The 16015-nt window shown below is 44.6% G+C and overlaps 1 protein-coding gene across 1 annotated transcript in view; it reads right to left on the bottom strand.

Moving 5' to 3' along the window:
* The window catches only part of Inpp5b (inositol polyphosphate-5-phosphatase B), an 84035-nt gene that overhangs the window by 20534 nt on the left and 47486 nt on the right, over positions 1 to 16015 (bottom strand). The window contains 5 exon segments of the mRNA XM_045150230.1: positions 1143 to 1252; positions 7682 to 7793; positions 10701 to 10888; positions 13368 to 13484; positions 14263 to 14377. Coding sequence (XP_045006165.1) covers positions 1143 to 1252; positions 7682 to 7793; positions 10701 to 10888; positions 13368 to 13484; positions 14263 to 14377 — 642 coding nt within the window.

Here is a 16015-nt window from a genome sequence, read left to right as displayed (position 1 = left end):
CGCGTCTGGAGTTCATTTGCAGAGGCTGGAAGCCCTGGCGCGCCCATTCTCTCTTCCTCCCTCTATCTGTCTTTCTCTCTGTGTCTGTCGCTCTCAAATAAATAATTAATTAATTAAAAATAATTTTAAAAAATAAATAAATAAACTGTTGGGATGTGGAGCTGCTTTGTTGGTTAAAGCCACTTGATTGCAAAGCTAGACAGGCCAGGTTGGATTCCCCAGTACCTTTGTAAAGCTAGATGCATTAAGTGGTACATGCATTTGGAGTACACAGTGGCAAGAGGCCTGACATACACCCATTCTCCCCTGCCCACTCTCTCTCAAATAAATATTATATAAAACACTATTTATTTGCAAGGAAAGAGAGAGAAAGTATGGGCACAACAGGACCTCCTGCCACTGCATAAGAACTCCAGATACATGCACTACTTTGTGCCTCTTGCTTTATGAGTATTGGGGAATCAAACCCAAGCTGTAAGGCTTTGCAAGCAAACACCTGAACCACAGAACTATCTCTCCAGCCCAATAATTTATTTATTTACTCATTTATTTTAAAATATATTTTATTTATGTATTTGAGAGAGAGAGAATATGGGTATACCAGGGTCTCCAGCCACTGCAAATGAACTCCAGATGTACATGTCCCTTGTGCATCTGCCTTACGTGGGCCCTGGAGAATCAAACCGGGATCCTTTGGCTTTACAGGCAAATGCCTTAACCACTAAGCCATCTCTCCAGCCTTATTTATTTATTTATTTATTTGAGACAGCAAGCAAGAGAGAGAGAGACAGAGCTAGAACACCAGGGCCTCTGCCAATGGAATCAAACTCCAGGCGCTTGCGCCATCTAGTGAGTATGTGCGACCTTGCACTTGCCTCACCTCTGCATCTTGCTTACATGGGATCTGGAGAGTTGAACATGGATCCTTAACCACTAAGCCATCTCTCCAGCCCTAACTTTTTTTTTTTTTAATGTCAGAGGCAGGCTGCTTAGAGAGCAAATATTGAGGGAAATAACTGACCAGAGTAGAAAACACAGAGTCACAGGAAACTGGAGTTCTCTAGTTCCACAAAGAGGACAAGGGCGTCCCAGAGTCCCAGGGTTTGTATATCTTCAACACTATGAAGTGACCTCTGACCTACCTGGTATCCCAGTCATCGGAGCCTGTATCGTACTTGTAGGTAGGCTGGAATGTGAGCTCACCCTCTGTGAAGCCTTCAAAGACAGTGTTGGCAGCCACCTGGAGTTTCAGCTTTAAAAAACAAAAAAAGTACGGAAGAAAAAAAATCTCTCAGAATATAAAAAGGTTAAACCTAGGCTGGAGCAGTTAAGGCACTTGCCTATAATGCCAAAGGACCCAGGTTCAATTCCCCAGGACCCACATAAGCCAGATGCACAAGGTGGCACCTATGTCTGGAGTTCATTTGCAGCGGCTGGACGCCCTGGTGTGCCCATTTTCTCTCTCTCCCTCTGTCTGCCTCTTTCTCTCAAATAAACAAAAATTTTTAAAAAGGTCAAACCTTGAATTAATGGCAAAATGAAATCAATCTAGAATCCAAGCTCTAGCTCATAGTAAAAGGCCACACAAGAGTTCGTTAACAAATTCCTAGGAAGAGGAACAAGCTGACTACTCCTTCGCCTGGTTTTGAGTGGCTGTGTGTGGTGTGCACGGGTACACAAAACGAGTATTCATACATGTGTGCGGGCGTGAATGCCAGATGCATGTGGAGGCCAGAAGTCAGTGTCATGTTATTACTCTTGCCCTTATTCTCTCAAGACAAAGTCATTCTTGGAATCCAGAGCTCGAGAAGCTGGCCAGCAAACCCCAGGAATCCTGCTGGCTTGAGTTCAATTCTGCAGTGTCTGTGATCCCAGTGCTTATGACAATGGAGGTGAGGCCAGGAGAACCCAAAGCTCTCAGGCCAGTTAATCTGACAGTCTGTAGTCTAGCAGGACATTTTCAACAACAAGAAATCCTATCTCAGGCTGGAGAGATGGCTTAGCAGTTAAGGTACTTGCCTCCAAAGCCAAAGGACCCAGGTTTGATTCCACAAGGCCCACATAAGCCAGATGCACAAGGTGGTGCAAGCATCTTATTGTCTCTCTCTCTCCCTCTCTCTGCCTCTTTCTCTCTCTCAAATAAATAAATAAAAATAAAATATCCTAAAAAAGAAAAAATCCTGTCTCAAAGAAAGTGGAGCACAGACACCTTGAAGTTGTCTTTTCTGTGGCCCCCACACACATACCACGGGTCCTGTGCATGCTTACACACACACACACACACACACACACACACACGTATATAAAATAAACTGGACATGGTGGTGCACACCTTTAATCCCAGCAGCACTTGGGAGGCCAAGGTAAAAGTGTTATTGTGAATTTGAGCATGGGACTACAAAGTGAATTCCAGGTCAGCCTGGGCTGGAGTGAGACCATACCTCAAAACCGAAATAAAGCCAGGTATAGTGGCACACGTCTTTAATCCTGGCACTCAGGAGGCAGAGGTAGGAGGATTACCTTGAGTTTGAGGCCATTATGAGACTACATAGTGAATTCCAGGTCAGCGTAAGATAGAGTGAGACCCTACCTTATTAAAAAAAAAAAAGAAAAAAAGCCAGGTGTGGTGGCTCATACCCTTAATCCCAGCACTTGGGAGGCAGAGGTAGGAGGATTGCTGTGACTTCAAGGCCACCCTGAGACTATAGAGTGAATTCCAGGTCAGCCTGAGCTAGAGTGAGATCTTACCTCAAGAAAAAAAAAAAAAGGAAAAACATAAAAGTAAGGGCAAAGGCAGATGGCTCAGTAGATAAAGTGCCTGCTGTAGTATTCTAAGTACCTGAGCTCAAGTCCCCAGATCCCACATAGGAGCCATAGCTGTGGCCCGATGCCCCTGCACTCATGAACACATGTGTACACACACACACAAAGTAAATGATTAAAAAATAAAAACTGGGAAAATGTGGGGGAGGGGAGGGAATTACCATGGGATATATTTTTTATAATCATGGCAAATGCTAATAAAAATTAAATAAATAAAAAAAAATAAAAACTAGAGCCGGGTGTGGTGGCACATGCCTTTAATCCTAGCACTAGGGAGGCAGAGGTAGGAGGATCACCATGAGTTTGAGGCCACCCTGAGAGTACATAGTTAATTCCAAGTCAGCCTGGACCAGAATGAGACCCTACCTCAAAAAATCAAAAATAAACAAATAAGATAAATTTTAAAAAATGAAATCACAATCCTCTTGCCTCCATTTCTCCAGTACTGCAATTATAGGTAGAAACCACTAGACCTTAGCTTTTTCTTTTTTCTACTTTTTAAAAATATAATTTTATTTATTTGACTGGGGGTGGGAAGGAATGAATGCAACAGGGCCTCTTGCCTCTGAAAACCAACTCCAGACTCATAAACCACTTTGTGCATCTGGCTTTTGGTGGGTACTGGGGAGTCAAACCTGGGCCTGCAGGCTTTGCAAGAAAGCACCTTTGGGCTAGAGAGATGGCTTAGCGGTTAAGGTGTTTGCCTTTGAAACCTAAGGACCTAGGTTCGATTCTCCAGGTCCCACATAAACCAGATGCACATGGTGGCACATACATCTGGAGTTTGTTTGCAGTGGCTAGAGGCCCTGGTGCGCCCATTCTCATTCTCCACCCCCCATCTCTAATAAATAAATAAATAACCTTAAAAAAATTAAAAGAAAAAGAGAAAGCACCTATGAGCTGGGGAGATTGCTTAGCAGTTAAGGCACTTGCCTGCAAAAGCTAAGGACAAAGGTTTAACCATGTAAAGCCAGATGCACAATGTGGCACATGCATCTGGAGTTCATTTACAATGGCTATAGGCCTTGGTACATCTGTGTTCTCTCTCTCTCTCTCTGCTTGCAAATAAATAAATAAAATATTAAAAATAAAAGAAAACACCTTTAACCATTGAGCCATCTCCCCAAACCATGTCTTCTTCTTCTTTTTTTAAAATAGGATTTCATTCTCACTATACAGTCCAGGCTAGCCCTGCACACATAATCTTTACCCACCCAGCAACCTGAGAACTGGGGCTACAGGTGTGTGTCAGTCTACGTGGACCCACCTACTCACCCACTCTCCCTTCATTCCTCCTTTTCCCGCCCTCCCTCCCTTCCTCCTTCCTTCCCTTCTTCTTTTATAGATTTGTTTTTGTTTTTGCTTTTCGAGATAGGGTCTCCCTAGTCCAGGCTGACCTGGAGTTCACTCTGTAGTCTCATAGTGATCCTCGTACCTCTGCCTCCAGAGTGCTGGGATTAAAGGCGTGTGCCACCACACCCGGCTCCTTTATCGATTTTATAGACAGGGTCTCAGGCTGGGGAGTTAGCGCAGCTTGTAGAGTGCTTGTCTAGCATGCATCAAGTCCTGGGTTCCACCCTCAGCACTGCATAAACACAAGTGGTGGCATACGCCTTTCATCCCATCACTTGGGAGATAGAAGTAGGAAGAGCAAAAGTTTAAGGTTATCCTTGGCTACATACACCAAGTTCAAAGTGAGAGAAAAATAGGTGCACCAGGGCCTTTAGCCACTGGAAATAAACTCCAGATATGTGTGCCCCCTTGTGTGCATGTGCGACATTGTGCATTGGCGTCACTGTGCGTCTGGCTTAGGTGAGACCTGGAGATTCAAAGATGAGTTCTTAGGCTTTGCAAGCAAGCACCTTAACCACTAAGCTATCTCTCCAGTCCTGTTGTCAAATTTTCATGTGAGCCAGGCATGCTGGCACACACCTTTAATCCCAGCACTCGGTAGGCTGAGGTAGATGGATCACTGTGCAACTACAGAATGAGGTCCAGGTCAGCCTGGGCTAGAGTGAGACTCTACCTTGAAGAACAACAACAAAAAAAAAAAACCTGTTATGTGAACTAGGGGATGCTCTAGAGCCTTGGTTTCCCAACCTGTAGATTTTGAGTTTATAACAGAACCTTCCTCACAGGACATTAGAAAGATTAACTGTCAGTCTGGAGCAGTGTTTTACACACTTTGAAACAGCTAGGAGCTCTGTCCACATGGCATTCTTAGCAAGTGATAAAAACAGTAGGCAGCCTGCTCTTCCATGGAGCACCAAGCTTGCCACTGCGTGGACTAGTGGGAGAACTGTCACCGACAATGTGGAGGACAAGGTCCACTACCAAGGGAAGACCATTTGTTAACTTCCTGAAAGTATGATTTTTCTAAAAACATTATCAAAGGAAAAGCAACAGGAAAATTAAAAAATCAGGAGCCTGAGCTGGTTCAGAGGCTAAAGTCATTTGCATACAATGCCTACCAGGCCAGGTTCAATTCCTCAGCACCCACATAAAGCCAGGCACACAGTACATCTGACATTCATTTCCAGCAACAAGAGACTTTGGTGTGTGGGTGTACACACATGCATGCAACAATAAATAAATATTTAAATAACCAGGGATGGATGTACGCAGATGCTTCTTGACACTAAAGCCACCTAGAAAGCAGGCAACACAAAAATAGATGGCGTTACTTCAGAAAAGACTGAAAAGGTGGCAAGTGGAGACAGGTGTCAAACTTCAAGGGATAGTAGAATGCCTTGATCCAAAACACAGAGGGAATAAACAGACAGATATGGAACAGATAAGATCAATGCAGACATGGTGATTAAGTAGAACAGCAGTGGGCTAGAGAGATGGCTTAGCAATTAGGATACTTGCCTACAAAGCCCAAGGTCTCAGGTTCAATCCCCCAGAACCCACATAAGTCAGATGCACATGGTGGCACATACATACAGAGTTCGTTTGCAATGGCTAGAGGCCCTGTCATGCCCATTCATTTTCCCTCTCTCTCTCTCTCTCTCTTTCTCTTTCTCTCTCTCTCTTATGAGAATAAATAGAAATAAAATAAAATTGCCAGGCATGGTGGCGCACACCTTTAAACCCAGCACTCGGGAGGCAGAGGTAGGAGGACCACCCTGAGTTCAAGGCTACCCTGAGACTACATAGTGAATTCCAGGTTAGCCTGGGCTAGATCTAGTGAGACCCTAACTCAAAAAAACGATAATTAATTAATTAATTAATTAAAATAAAATTAAGCCGGGTGTGGTGGTGCATGCCTTTAATCCTAGCACTTGGAAGGCAGAGGTAGCTGTATTGCAGTAAGTTCAAAGCCTCCCTGAGACTACATAGTACATTCCAAGTTAGCCTGGGCTAGGGCAATACCCTACCTCGAACTACCAAAAAAAAAAAATATATACCACAGAAGAAGAAGAAAAATAAAATAAAGCAGAATAGAAGTAATTTACCAAGTATAAAAGCTGAAGAGAAAAAAAAACAGGGGAATAAATTATTTCATGAAGAAAGAACAAAGTCAAGTCGGGTGTGGTAGAACATGCCTTTAATCCCAGCACTTGGGAGGCAGAGGTAGGAGGATCGCCGTGAGTTCAAGGCCACCCTGAGACTGCGTAGTAAATTCCAGGTCAGCCTGGGCTAGAGTGAGACCCTACCTTGAAAAAAAAAAAGAAAAAAGAAAGAAAGAGCAAAGTTAAGATTCTTCTCTTTTAGCCGGGTGTGGTGTCGCACGCCTTTAATCCTAGTACTTGGGAGGCTGAGGTGAGAGGATCACCGTGAGTTCAAGGCCACCCTGAGAATACAGAGTGAATTCTAGGTCAGCCTGGGCTAGAGTGAGACCCTACCTCAAAAAAACAAAAAACAAAAAAAAAAAGAAAGAAAAAGAAAAAAAAAAGATTCTTCTCTTTTAATTAAGCTGCACTGGAGCGGAGAAAGATAACACAAAGATTTTTTTTAATTTATTTATTTATTTATTTATTTGAGAGCGACAGACACAGAGAGAAAGACAGATAGAGGGAGAGAGAGAATGGGCGCGCCAGGGCTTCCAGCCTCTGCAAACGAACTCCAGACGCATGCGCCCCCTTGTGCATCTGGCTAATGTGGGACCTGGGGAACCGAGCCTCGAACTGGGGTCCTTAGGCTTCACAGGCAAGCGCTTAACCACTAAGCCATCTCTCCAGCCCAACACAAAGATTTAGATCTAATAACACTACAGTTATTTTAAACATAGAAGTAGGGCTTAGACTAAAAAAGAATAGAGACTTTCACATTCTGAATCACTTTGACCACCTGAGCTGGTTTAAAATGTAGTGAAAGGAATAGTCAGAAGACAGAGAGAAAAATATTTCTCTTGTCATATGAAATGGATAATGCTCTGAGAAAGACACACCAGAAGAACAGCAGGCTGACTCTGATAGTGAAGGAAGGAAGGAAGGCACTTGCTTACCTGAAGAAATCTGGAGAGAAAACAAATGAGGGGAACAGAGACTCATTATAAGAAAAATTATTAAATCACCTTAAATAGACCAAGTAGTTTCTGTATTGAAGTTGAGGCCCTTTTAGCCCCAGCTCCAGATCTCTTGAAAGAGAGAGAGAGAGAGCATGCTCTTACAAAAAGGGAGAAAGGTACCTCAAGGAAAGAGCTAATTTAAAAAAAGAAAAAAAAAGAGCTAATAGAGAAGCCATTGTGGAAGAAAGAAATGTAGATGAAACAAAGAAATGATTGGGTCACATCAGGTCTTCAGGGAGACCTGTCAAGCTGAGAGAAGAGGCCAGTGGTTGAGAAGCCAGGCTTTTCTGTGCCCTCAAGGTGAGGGAGCAGCTGCCTGAAGAGGACATGGGTGACCCTCTGTACCTGATCATATGCATACAGGGTTTGAAAGGCCTTCTCTTCGATGAGCTTTTTCACTTTTTCCACATCCAGCTCTTCTATCCTGTAGTTGAGGTCCCCCAGCCACAAGATCACACTGTGAGGACAGAGCACAAAGGTAATAGGGTTTAGGAGGGACTTTAATCCATCCTATCCACGGAGCTTCTCACAGAAGGCCTCTGAGACTTGACCAAGAGCTGGGTGGGGAAAGTAACTTAACCATTCCAGAACTTGTTCTCTTCCCATCCCACTTTACACTATGTCCAACATTCTGCTCACTTGATTATCTTGGCCCAAGATCATTATAAGCAGCCTTGAGTTCTTGACAATTCATGTGTGATCTAAAGATCTAAACTCAGGCCTAGAACATGCCTGTAATGCCAGCACCTTCGAGGCTGAGGAGGAAGTATGGAGAGTTTGAAACCAGCCTGGGCTACAAAGTGAGACCTTGACTCTAAGGGCAAAACAACAATTTACTCCATTACTGGGATGAGGTAAGAAAGAACAAGAATTAGGCTAGAGGGCTGGAGAGATGGCTTAGCGGTTAAGGTGTTTGCCTGCAAAGCCAAAGGACCCCGGTTCATTTCCCTAGGATCCACGTAAGCCAGATGCACAAGGTGGTGCATGCATCTGGAGTTTGTTTGCAGTGGCTGGAGGCCCTGGCACGTCCATTCTCTCTCTTTCCCTCACTCTCTCAAGTAAATAAATAAATAAAATTTAAAAAAAAGAATTAGGCTGGAGGTGGCTCAGTGGTTAAGGTGTTTGCTTGCAAAGCCTAATGGCCTAGGTTCAATTCACCAGTACCCACGTAGAGCCAGATGCACAAAGTGGCATAAACACCTGCAGTTTGTTTGCAACAACCAGAAACCTTGGAGTGCTCATCCTTCCTCCCTCTCTCTCTTTCCCTCTCAGTTTTCTATGATTGTAAATTAATTATTTTTTTAAAACTCAAGAATTGGCAAAAATAAAACTTAAAAAAAAAAGAATTGGGAGCCATGCCAGACACAGAGACCCCAAACCAAATGATGTCATGATGCTACCCTCTGCCTACACATGCATCCCAGACCTTAAGACACACTCTCAGCCTTTGTTTCTAGACAAAGTTTCTCAGAAACAAAGCTCGTCTTTTACAGCGGAACCTGAATTTAACCACCAGCATAACACTGGCTGGTTTGGTCTGCAGCCCCAGGCAGAGTTAAGTCAGGTGGTTTATAAAACCAGCTGCTTTGGGAAAAGCAAATTCAGGGCTCCCTGATGACATCATATATACCATGAAGTCTAACATTGCTTTGACAACCATGTCATCAGACAACCTGCACAGCAGTATGCTCCCTCCCCCAAATCAATGCATCTGCGGGAAAAAACAAACAGACTGGCATGCAAGCTGCAACCTCACAAAGTAGGATGCTGCAGTTTTGCCCGAATGGAAGAACTCAATTGTGAGGCAAGCTCCCTGCTAGAGCCCTTGTGGGAGAAAAGCCATTCTGTCAGCTTCCAGGACACCAATGTAAGTCAGAGATAGTCCCATTGTGGCAAACAGGCAGAGAAATGTGACTGGCTTTTCCTTGGCAGGCACCATGGCTCAGTGGCTTCCTCCTCTTTATAAAAGAAGTGGCTTAAGCATCAACTGTGACCATAAGGTCTGCAATTCTAAGGCTCTGAATTCAGACCAAAAGAGATAAATGAAAGCAAGGGAATAAAGAAAAACTAGCATGAGGGCTGGAAAGATGGCTCAGTGGTAAAGGCACTTGACTGCAAAGCCTAATGATCCAGATTCAATTCCCTAGTACCCACTTAAAGCCAGATACACGAAGCGGCACATGCACCTGGAGTTCACTTGCAGTGGTGGAGGCCCTGGTATGCCCATTCTCACTCTTTCTGCTTGTAAAGGAATAAATAATTTAAAAAAAAAAAACTAGCATGAGGGCTGGAGAGAGAGCTTTAGGAGTTAAGGTGCTTGCCTGCAAAGCCTAAGGATCCAGATTTGACTCTTCTGATCCCACATAAGCCAGACACACAAGGTGACATGAGTGTGCAAGGTCACACAAGCGCACAAGGTTGCACATGTGCACAAGGTGGTGCACATGTCTGGAGTTCAATTTCAGTGGCTGGAGGCCCTGACACACCAATTCTCTCTCACACACATAAAGAAAAGGCCAGGGGCTGGAGAGTAGCTTAACAGTTAGGATGCTTGCCTGCAAAGCCTAAGGATGTAGGTTCAATTCCCCAGTATCCACATAAGCTAGCTGCACAAGGTGGCATCTGTGTCTAGAGTTCATTTGCCCTGGTATGCCCATTACCTCTCCCTATAATAAATAAATAAATAAATAAAGTCAGGCATGGTGGTGCACACCTTTAATCCCACTTCAGAGGAAGATCGCCATGAGTTCCAGGCCACCCTGAGACTACATAGTGAATTCCAGGTCAGCCTGGGCTAGAATGAGACCATACCTTGAAAAAAACAAAGAAGAAAAAAAAGAAAGGCTAGTCTGTTAGACTTGCCTCAAAAGAAAATTTTTTAAAAACCTAGCACAAGCAGCTGCAGCTACATAGCTTTGCAAAGCAGAATCGCGACCAAAGGACAACTGAGTGCAGGTAATCAGGCACAGGTCCAACTGTCAATGTGCATGTTCTGGGGAAAACAGACATCAAACCCTAGAACATGATGCTCCAAACTGGGCAGGACATGCCTACCCTGTGCCTGCTTTGTTCACGGCATTCAAGCATGGCAGATCCACATTAAAATAAATCTTACACTTCTCCAGGGGCAAATGATGCTTGGGAATGGTCCTAGAAGCCTGCTGAAGAGTAAGTTAGGATCACTTCTTGGCCTTTTGGGCTAAGATCAAGTGGAGAATAAGTTAGGAACCTAGGAATTTCTAAGAGGCAAGTAGCCAAGAGCTGGTAAATACCCCAACTCCAGCAGCCACCTTCCCAACAAGATGTAGAGCCCACAGCTTTGCACATCACATTTGAACTGTGTAGGGAAGAAGCTCAGACTCACTCGTGCTTACTGATGGTGAGAGGGGGAAGGCTCGGATCAACCTGATGAAACTGCATTCGAGAACAGATGTCTTTATAGTCTTGGTTCCTCCTTTCATACTCTTCTGTGTGGGCTGCCAAGTGGGAATTCACGACACAGATGCTGGTGTTGTGCAACTGGAACCTGATCGCCACGCCTCCTTTGTTCCCCTATTAAAAGATGATAGCAAGAAATTCTAACTCAAGAGCTGGGAAGATGGTTCAGTAGTTAAAGGAACTTGCTTGTAGAACCTGCAGGCCCAGGTTTGGTTTCCCACTACCCATGTAAAGCCAGATGCACAAAGTGGCACATGCACCCGGAGCTCATTTGCAGCAGCAAAAGGCCCTGACGTTCCCATAGTCTTCTTTCTTTTTTTTTTTTTTTAATTTTTTTTAAATTTTTTATTTATTTATTTGAGAGCGACAGACACAGGGAGAAAGACAGATAGAGGGAGAGAGATAGAATGGGCGTGCCAGGGCTTTCAGCCTCTGCAAACGAACTCCAGACGCGTGCGCCCCCTTGTGCATCTGGCTAACATGGGACCTGGGGAACCGAGCCTCGAACCGGGGTCCTTAGGCTTCACAGGCAAGCACTTAACCACTAAGCCATCTCTCCAGCCCCCCCCCCCCTTTTTTAAGTATTACTTATTTACGAGTTAAGAAAGAAGACTATGGGGCGTTAGCCAGATGCACAAGGGGGCGCACGCGTCTGGAGTTCGTTTGCAGAGGCTGGAAGCCCTGGCGCACCCATTCCCTCTCTCCCTCTACCTGTCTTCCTCTCTGTGTCTGTCGCTATCAAATAAATAAATAAATAAAAAGGGGGGCTGGGCATGGTGGCACATGCCTTTAATCCCAGCACAGGTAGGAGGCTGGGCAGGTGGCACATACCTTTAGTCCCAGCACTCGGGAGGCAGAGGTAGGAGGATCGCCATGAGTTCAAGGCCACCCTGAGACTCCATAGTGAATTTGAGGTCAGCCTGAGCTATAGTGAGACCCTACCTCTAAAAACAAACAAAAAGAGAAAAAAGAAATTCCCTGTGTTCACGTTGGCAGTACATACACTAAAATATTCTAATTCAAAACTTCATTATGAGCCAGGCATGGTGGCTCACACCTTTAATCCCAGCACTCAGGAGACAGAGGTCGGAGACAGGAGGATTGCCGTGACTTTGAGGCCACCCTGAGACTATGTAGTAAATTCATAAGACCCTACCCTGAAAAAAAAAAAAAAAGTTGGGCTGGAGAGATGGCTTAGCGGTTAAGCGCTTGCCTGTGAAGCCTAAGGACCCCGGTTCGAGGCTCGGTTCCCCAGGTCCCACGTTAGCCAGATGCACAAGGGGGCGCACACGTCTGGAGTTCGTTTGCAGAGGCTGGAAGCCCTGGCGTGCCCATTCTCTCTCTCCCCCTCTCTCTGTCTTTCTCTCTGTGTCTATCGCTCTCAAATAAATAAATAAATAAGTCACTATTTCAGTCTTTTTTTCATGAACGAGAAAGAGAATTGGTACACCAGAGCCTCTTGTCACTACAATCGAACTCCTGACACGTGTGCCACCTTGTATGCATGTGTGACCTTATGCACATGCATGGCCTTCTGCATCTGGCTTACTTGGGTTGTGGGGAGTCAAATCTGGGTCCTTAGGCTTCACAGGCAAGTAATTTAAGTACTAAGCCATCTCTCCAACTCTATATCAGTCTTTTAAACCCAAAACTTTCAAAATATTTTGTCTTAGTCTGAATTATTTTTGTCTTAGTCTTAGGAGATTATTATCTGTAGTTTACAGATGAGAATAAATACAAGTCCACAAAGACAAAATGACTAGCCATTCAGTCAGTAGAAAGCTAAGTACAGAACCTGGCTTTCTCAATCTACCATTCTTTTCTCCATAGCACAGGTGAGCCACAAGGACAGCTTAGCTCCTGCAGCAGACCCCAAGAGCAGTACTCTTGGAACAGCCTCCAGAAAGATGGGGGAATTGCAAATATGTCAGCATTCTGCTTCCCTTAGTGACCTGACACGGTTCTGAGCCATCCTATGAGGACTTTAGGACAGGATCAACCAGAGGCTCTCGCACTGAGTAATTACTAGGACAGTGTTGAGTTTGAGTAACTACTAGAGTGGTGTTGAGTAACTACTAGGATCCTATTGGGTTATAAGATAGTGCTGAGTACACAGATAGTGTTGTGTTACGATAAGGATAGCATTGAGTAACCACTAAGCAAGTATTGAGTAACTGCAAGGGTAGTGGTGAGTAACTACTAGGATAGGTGCTAGGATAAGTTGGACAAACCAGGTGGAAGATGACTAAGATGATTTCTAAACAGTCAGTTCAGTCTGGCCTGGTTTGAGGGTACAGCTAGCTCAGCTTGCAACTCCGGCACCCTTGAGCCAGGGCTTGTGCAGTCACCACATCACGGGAAGCTGAGTGCAGAACCTAGGGACCAAGGACTCGGGGGCTGAGGAGATGGCTCAGTGGTTAAAGGCGTTTGCCTGTAATGCCTGCTTGTCTTGATTTCCCAGTACTCAAGTAAAGCCAGCTGCACAAAGTAATACATGGATCTTGAGTTCGCCTGGCATGTCCCACATTCTCCTCTCTCTCTGTTCATAAGTAAATAAATATGTTTAAAAAAAAAAAAAAGAGCAAGGACTCACCATCCTCCCCATGATTCCTGTCCCAACAGTCTCAGCTTCCACTTCTGAGATACTGGCTGCATGTTCCTGTTTGACGTATAACAGCAGCATAATCCCAACTAGTCGGATGAGCTTCACCTGGAAAACAGAGCCAAATACTCAAATGATGGCATCCGATGGAAGATGAAAACCAGAACATCTCAAAGGAAGCATCTCATAGCTGGCAAAGAGTATTAGCATGGCTCACTCTTCAGGCCAGGGTACAAGGTAAGCTTCTCTTCAACCCACTGAGCATCTGTATGATAAGCTAAGCAGCTGAAGGTACCACAGCCTTGCCTCTTCCACCTGGACGTGGCCTGCTGGAGCAATGTGAGAATGATGGAGGACTGGTTTACAAAAAAAGGCCAAAGAAAGGGTAAAAATGGGGCTGGAGAGATGGCTCACTTGCTTGCTAAGCCTAATGGCCCAAGTTCAAACCCCCAATACCCACGTAAAATCAGAAAAATGGAGTGGTGTGTGCATCTGGAGTTGGTGTGCAGCAGCAAGAGGCCCTAGTGCACCTATTCTCTCTCTGTGTCTCTGTACCTCTTACTGTCTGCTTGCAAATAAGTAAATAAATATATATTAGGATTAGGAAGGAAGGAAGGAAGGAAGGAAGGGAGGGAGGGAGGGAGGGAGGCTGGCCGGCCAGCCAGCTGGGGTGTGGTGGCACACATATTTAATCCCAGCACTTGAGAGGCAGAGGTAGCAGGATTGCTGTGAGTTGAGGCCAGCCTGAGATAACATAGTGAATTCCAGGTCAGACTTGTCTAGAGCAAGACCCTACCTTGAAAAATAAAACAAGACAGAATGAAAATGTACCTTAGAACTCCCTATACGGTAACATAAAGTTCAAGGTTCTTGGTGCCTCTCTTACCTTTGCATACTTGGCATCTGGATGAAGGCTCTCTGACACAGCCTTAAACCACTCTTCCTCCTTTGGGGTATCATGAAAGAAAAAGGCCTCCTTGCTCAGATCAAGCTCCTGGAACCTATGGGGAAACAAGACAACATGTAGGTAACACATTCTCACATTGGCTTCGGTGCTAAAGCCCTCGCTTTCTGACACTGCAGGGTACTCTAAAGGAAGAAGAACAAATACTTAGAGCCAAAGAACAAAATGCCACGGAACTTACCAGGAGCTTTCATGAATATTAACCCATTTCCTCTTCATGTCCTAGCCTGTGAAGTTGTTGGGAACAATGCAATTTAAAAAAATGGATTTATCAAGTGGGTGTGGAGGCGCATGCCTTTAATTCCAGCACTCAGGAGGCAGAGGTGGGAGGATCACTGTGAGTTCAAGGCCACCCTGAGGGCTACACAGTGAATTCCAGGTCAGCCTGGACTGTAGTGAGACCCTACATAGAAAAACCAAAAAAAAAAAAAAAAAAGTATTCATTGACTTGAGAGAAAAAGAGCAGGCATACCAGGACCTGCTGCCACCACAGACTCCAGTTCCACTCTGGGCATCTGGCTTTACATGGGTACTGGGGAACAGAACCTAGTTCATCAGGCTTTGCAAGCAAGTGCCTTTAACTACTGAGACATTTCTCCAGCCCAACATTACAATTTTATACCCACAATCACTAGCTCACATAGGACAAAGTAGCAAATGAGTTCAAATTAAGTCTATATAAATTCCAAGTTCAAGCTCTTTCCAATATATCACCGAGGCTTCCTTTGTTGCCCCTTCCCACCAGTGGTGTGCAGGACAGTGATGAGAGAATAGGGATAAGAATAATGACCAGGTGAGGGTGTAGTTCAGTGATATAGTACTTGCCTCACATGTTCAAAGCCCTGGTTTCAATACCTAGCACTGGGGGAAAAAGAAAAAACCAAGCCAGCACTTGCGAGGCAGAAGCAGACGACTGCTACAAGTTCAAAACCAGTTTCATTTACACAGCAAGTTCCAGGCTGCCCATGGTTATAGTGAGACCTTGTCTCAAAAAACAAGGGCTAGGGAGATGATTTAGTGGTCAAAGGCACTTGCTTGCAAGCCTACCAACCTAAGTTCAAATTCCCAGAACCCACATAAAGCCAGATGCAAAATGGTACATGTATCTGTGATCTCAGCATGCCTAAGACAATGGGAGGTGGCAGGAGATTCCCAGGCTCATGGGCCAGACTCACCTGCGGCAACAAGAGACCCTGTCTAAAAGAAGGAAAAAGAAAGACCCAGATACCTCAAAACTGTCCTCTGACCTCCACACATGAGCTATGGCATACACATACACACTCACACACATGCATACATACATGTGCCCAAGTAAGTAAATACAGAAGAAAACAAAATGAAGACAAACAACTTTAGGTATTCTTCCATTCCTGGCAAAAGGCTTTTTCTATTTTGTGACCAAAAATGTGTTGAATGTCTACATAATGAAATTCAGTTGGAATGCACTGATTTTAACAGAAGGTTATGCCAAAATAAGATGCCAGCATTTAAATGCTGAGCACAGCACTTTGCCAGACCCATGTTTACCAGGAAGAACATCAAACAGAGAAGCAGGTGGTGTTGAGCACATGCTTATATTCTTCAATTGTTTCACTTGCCACGAGGACTCAGCTACATGTTCAAGTCCCCACCCCCTCAACACAGTCACATCCTCAAGGACATAGACAGCAAAAGA

This window comes from Jaculus jaculus, chromosome 5, assembly GCF_020740685.1.
Source record: "Jaculus jaculus isolate mJacJac1 chromosome 5, mJacJac1.mat.Y.cur, whole genome shotgun sequence".
NCBI lineage: Eukaryota > Metazoa > Chordata > Mammalia > Rodentia > Dipodidae > Jaculus > Jaculus jaculus.
Note: the sequence above shows the minus strand (reverse complement) of the source record. Positions and strands in the feature narration are given on the sequence as shown.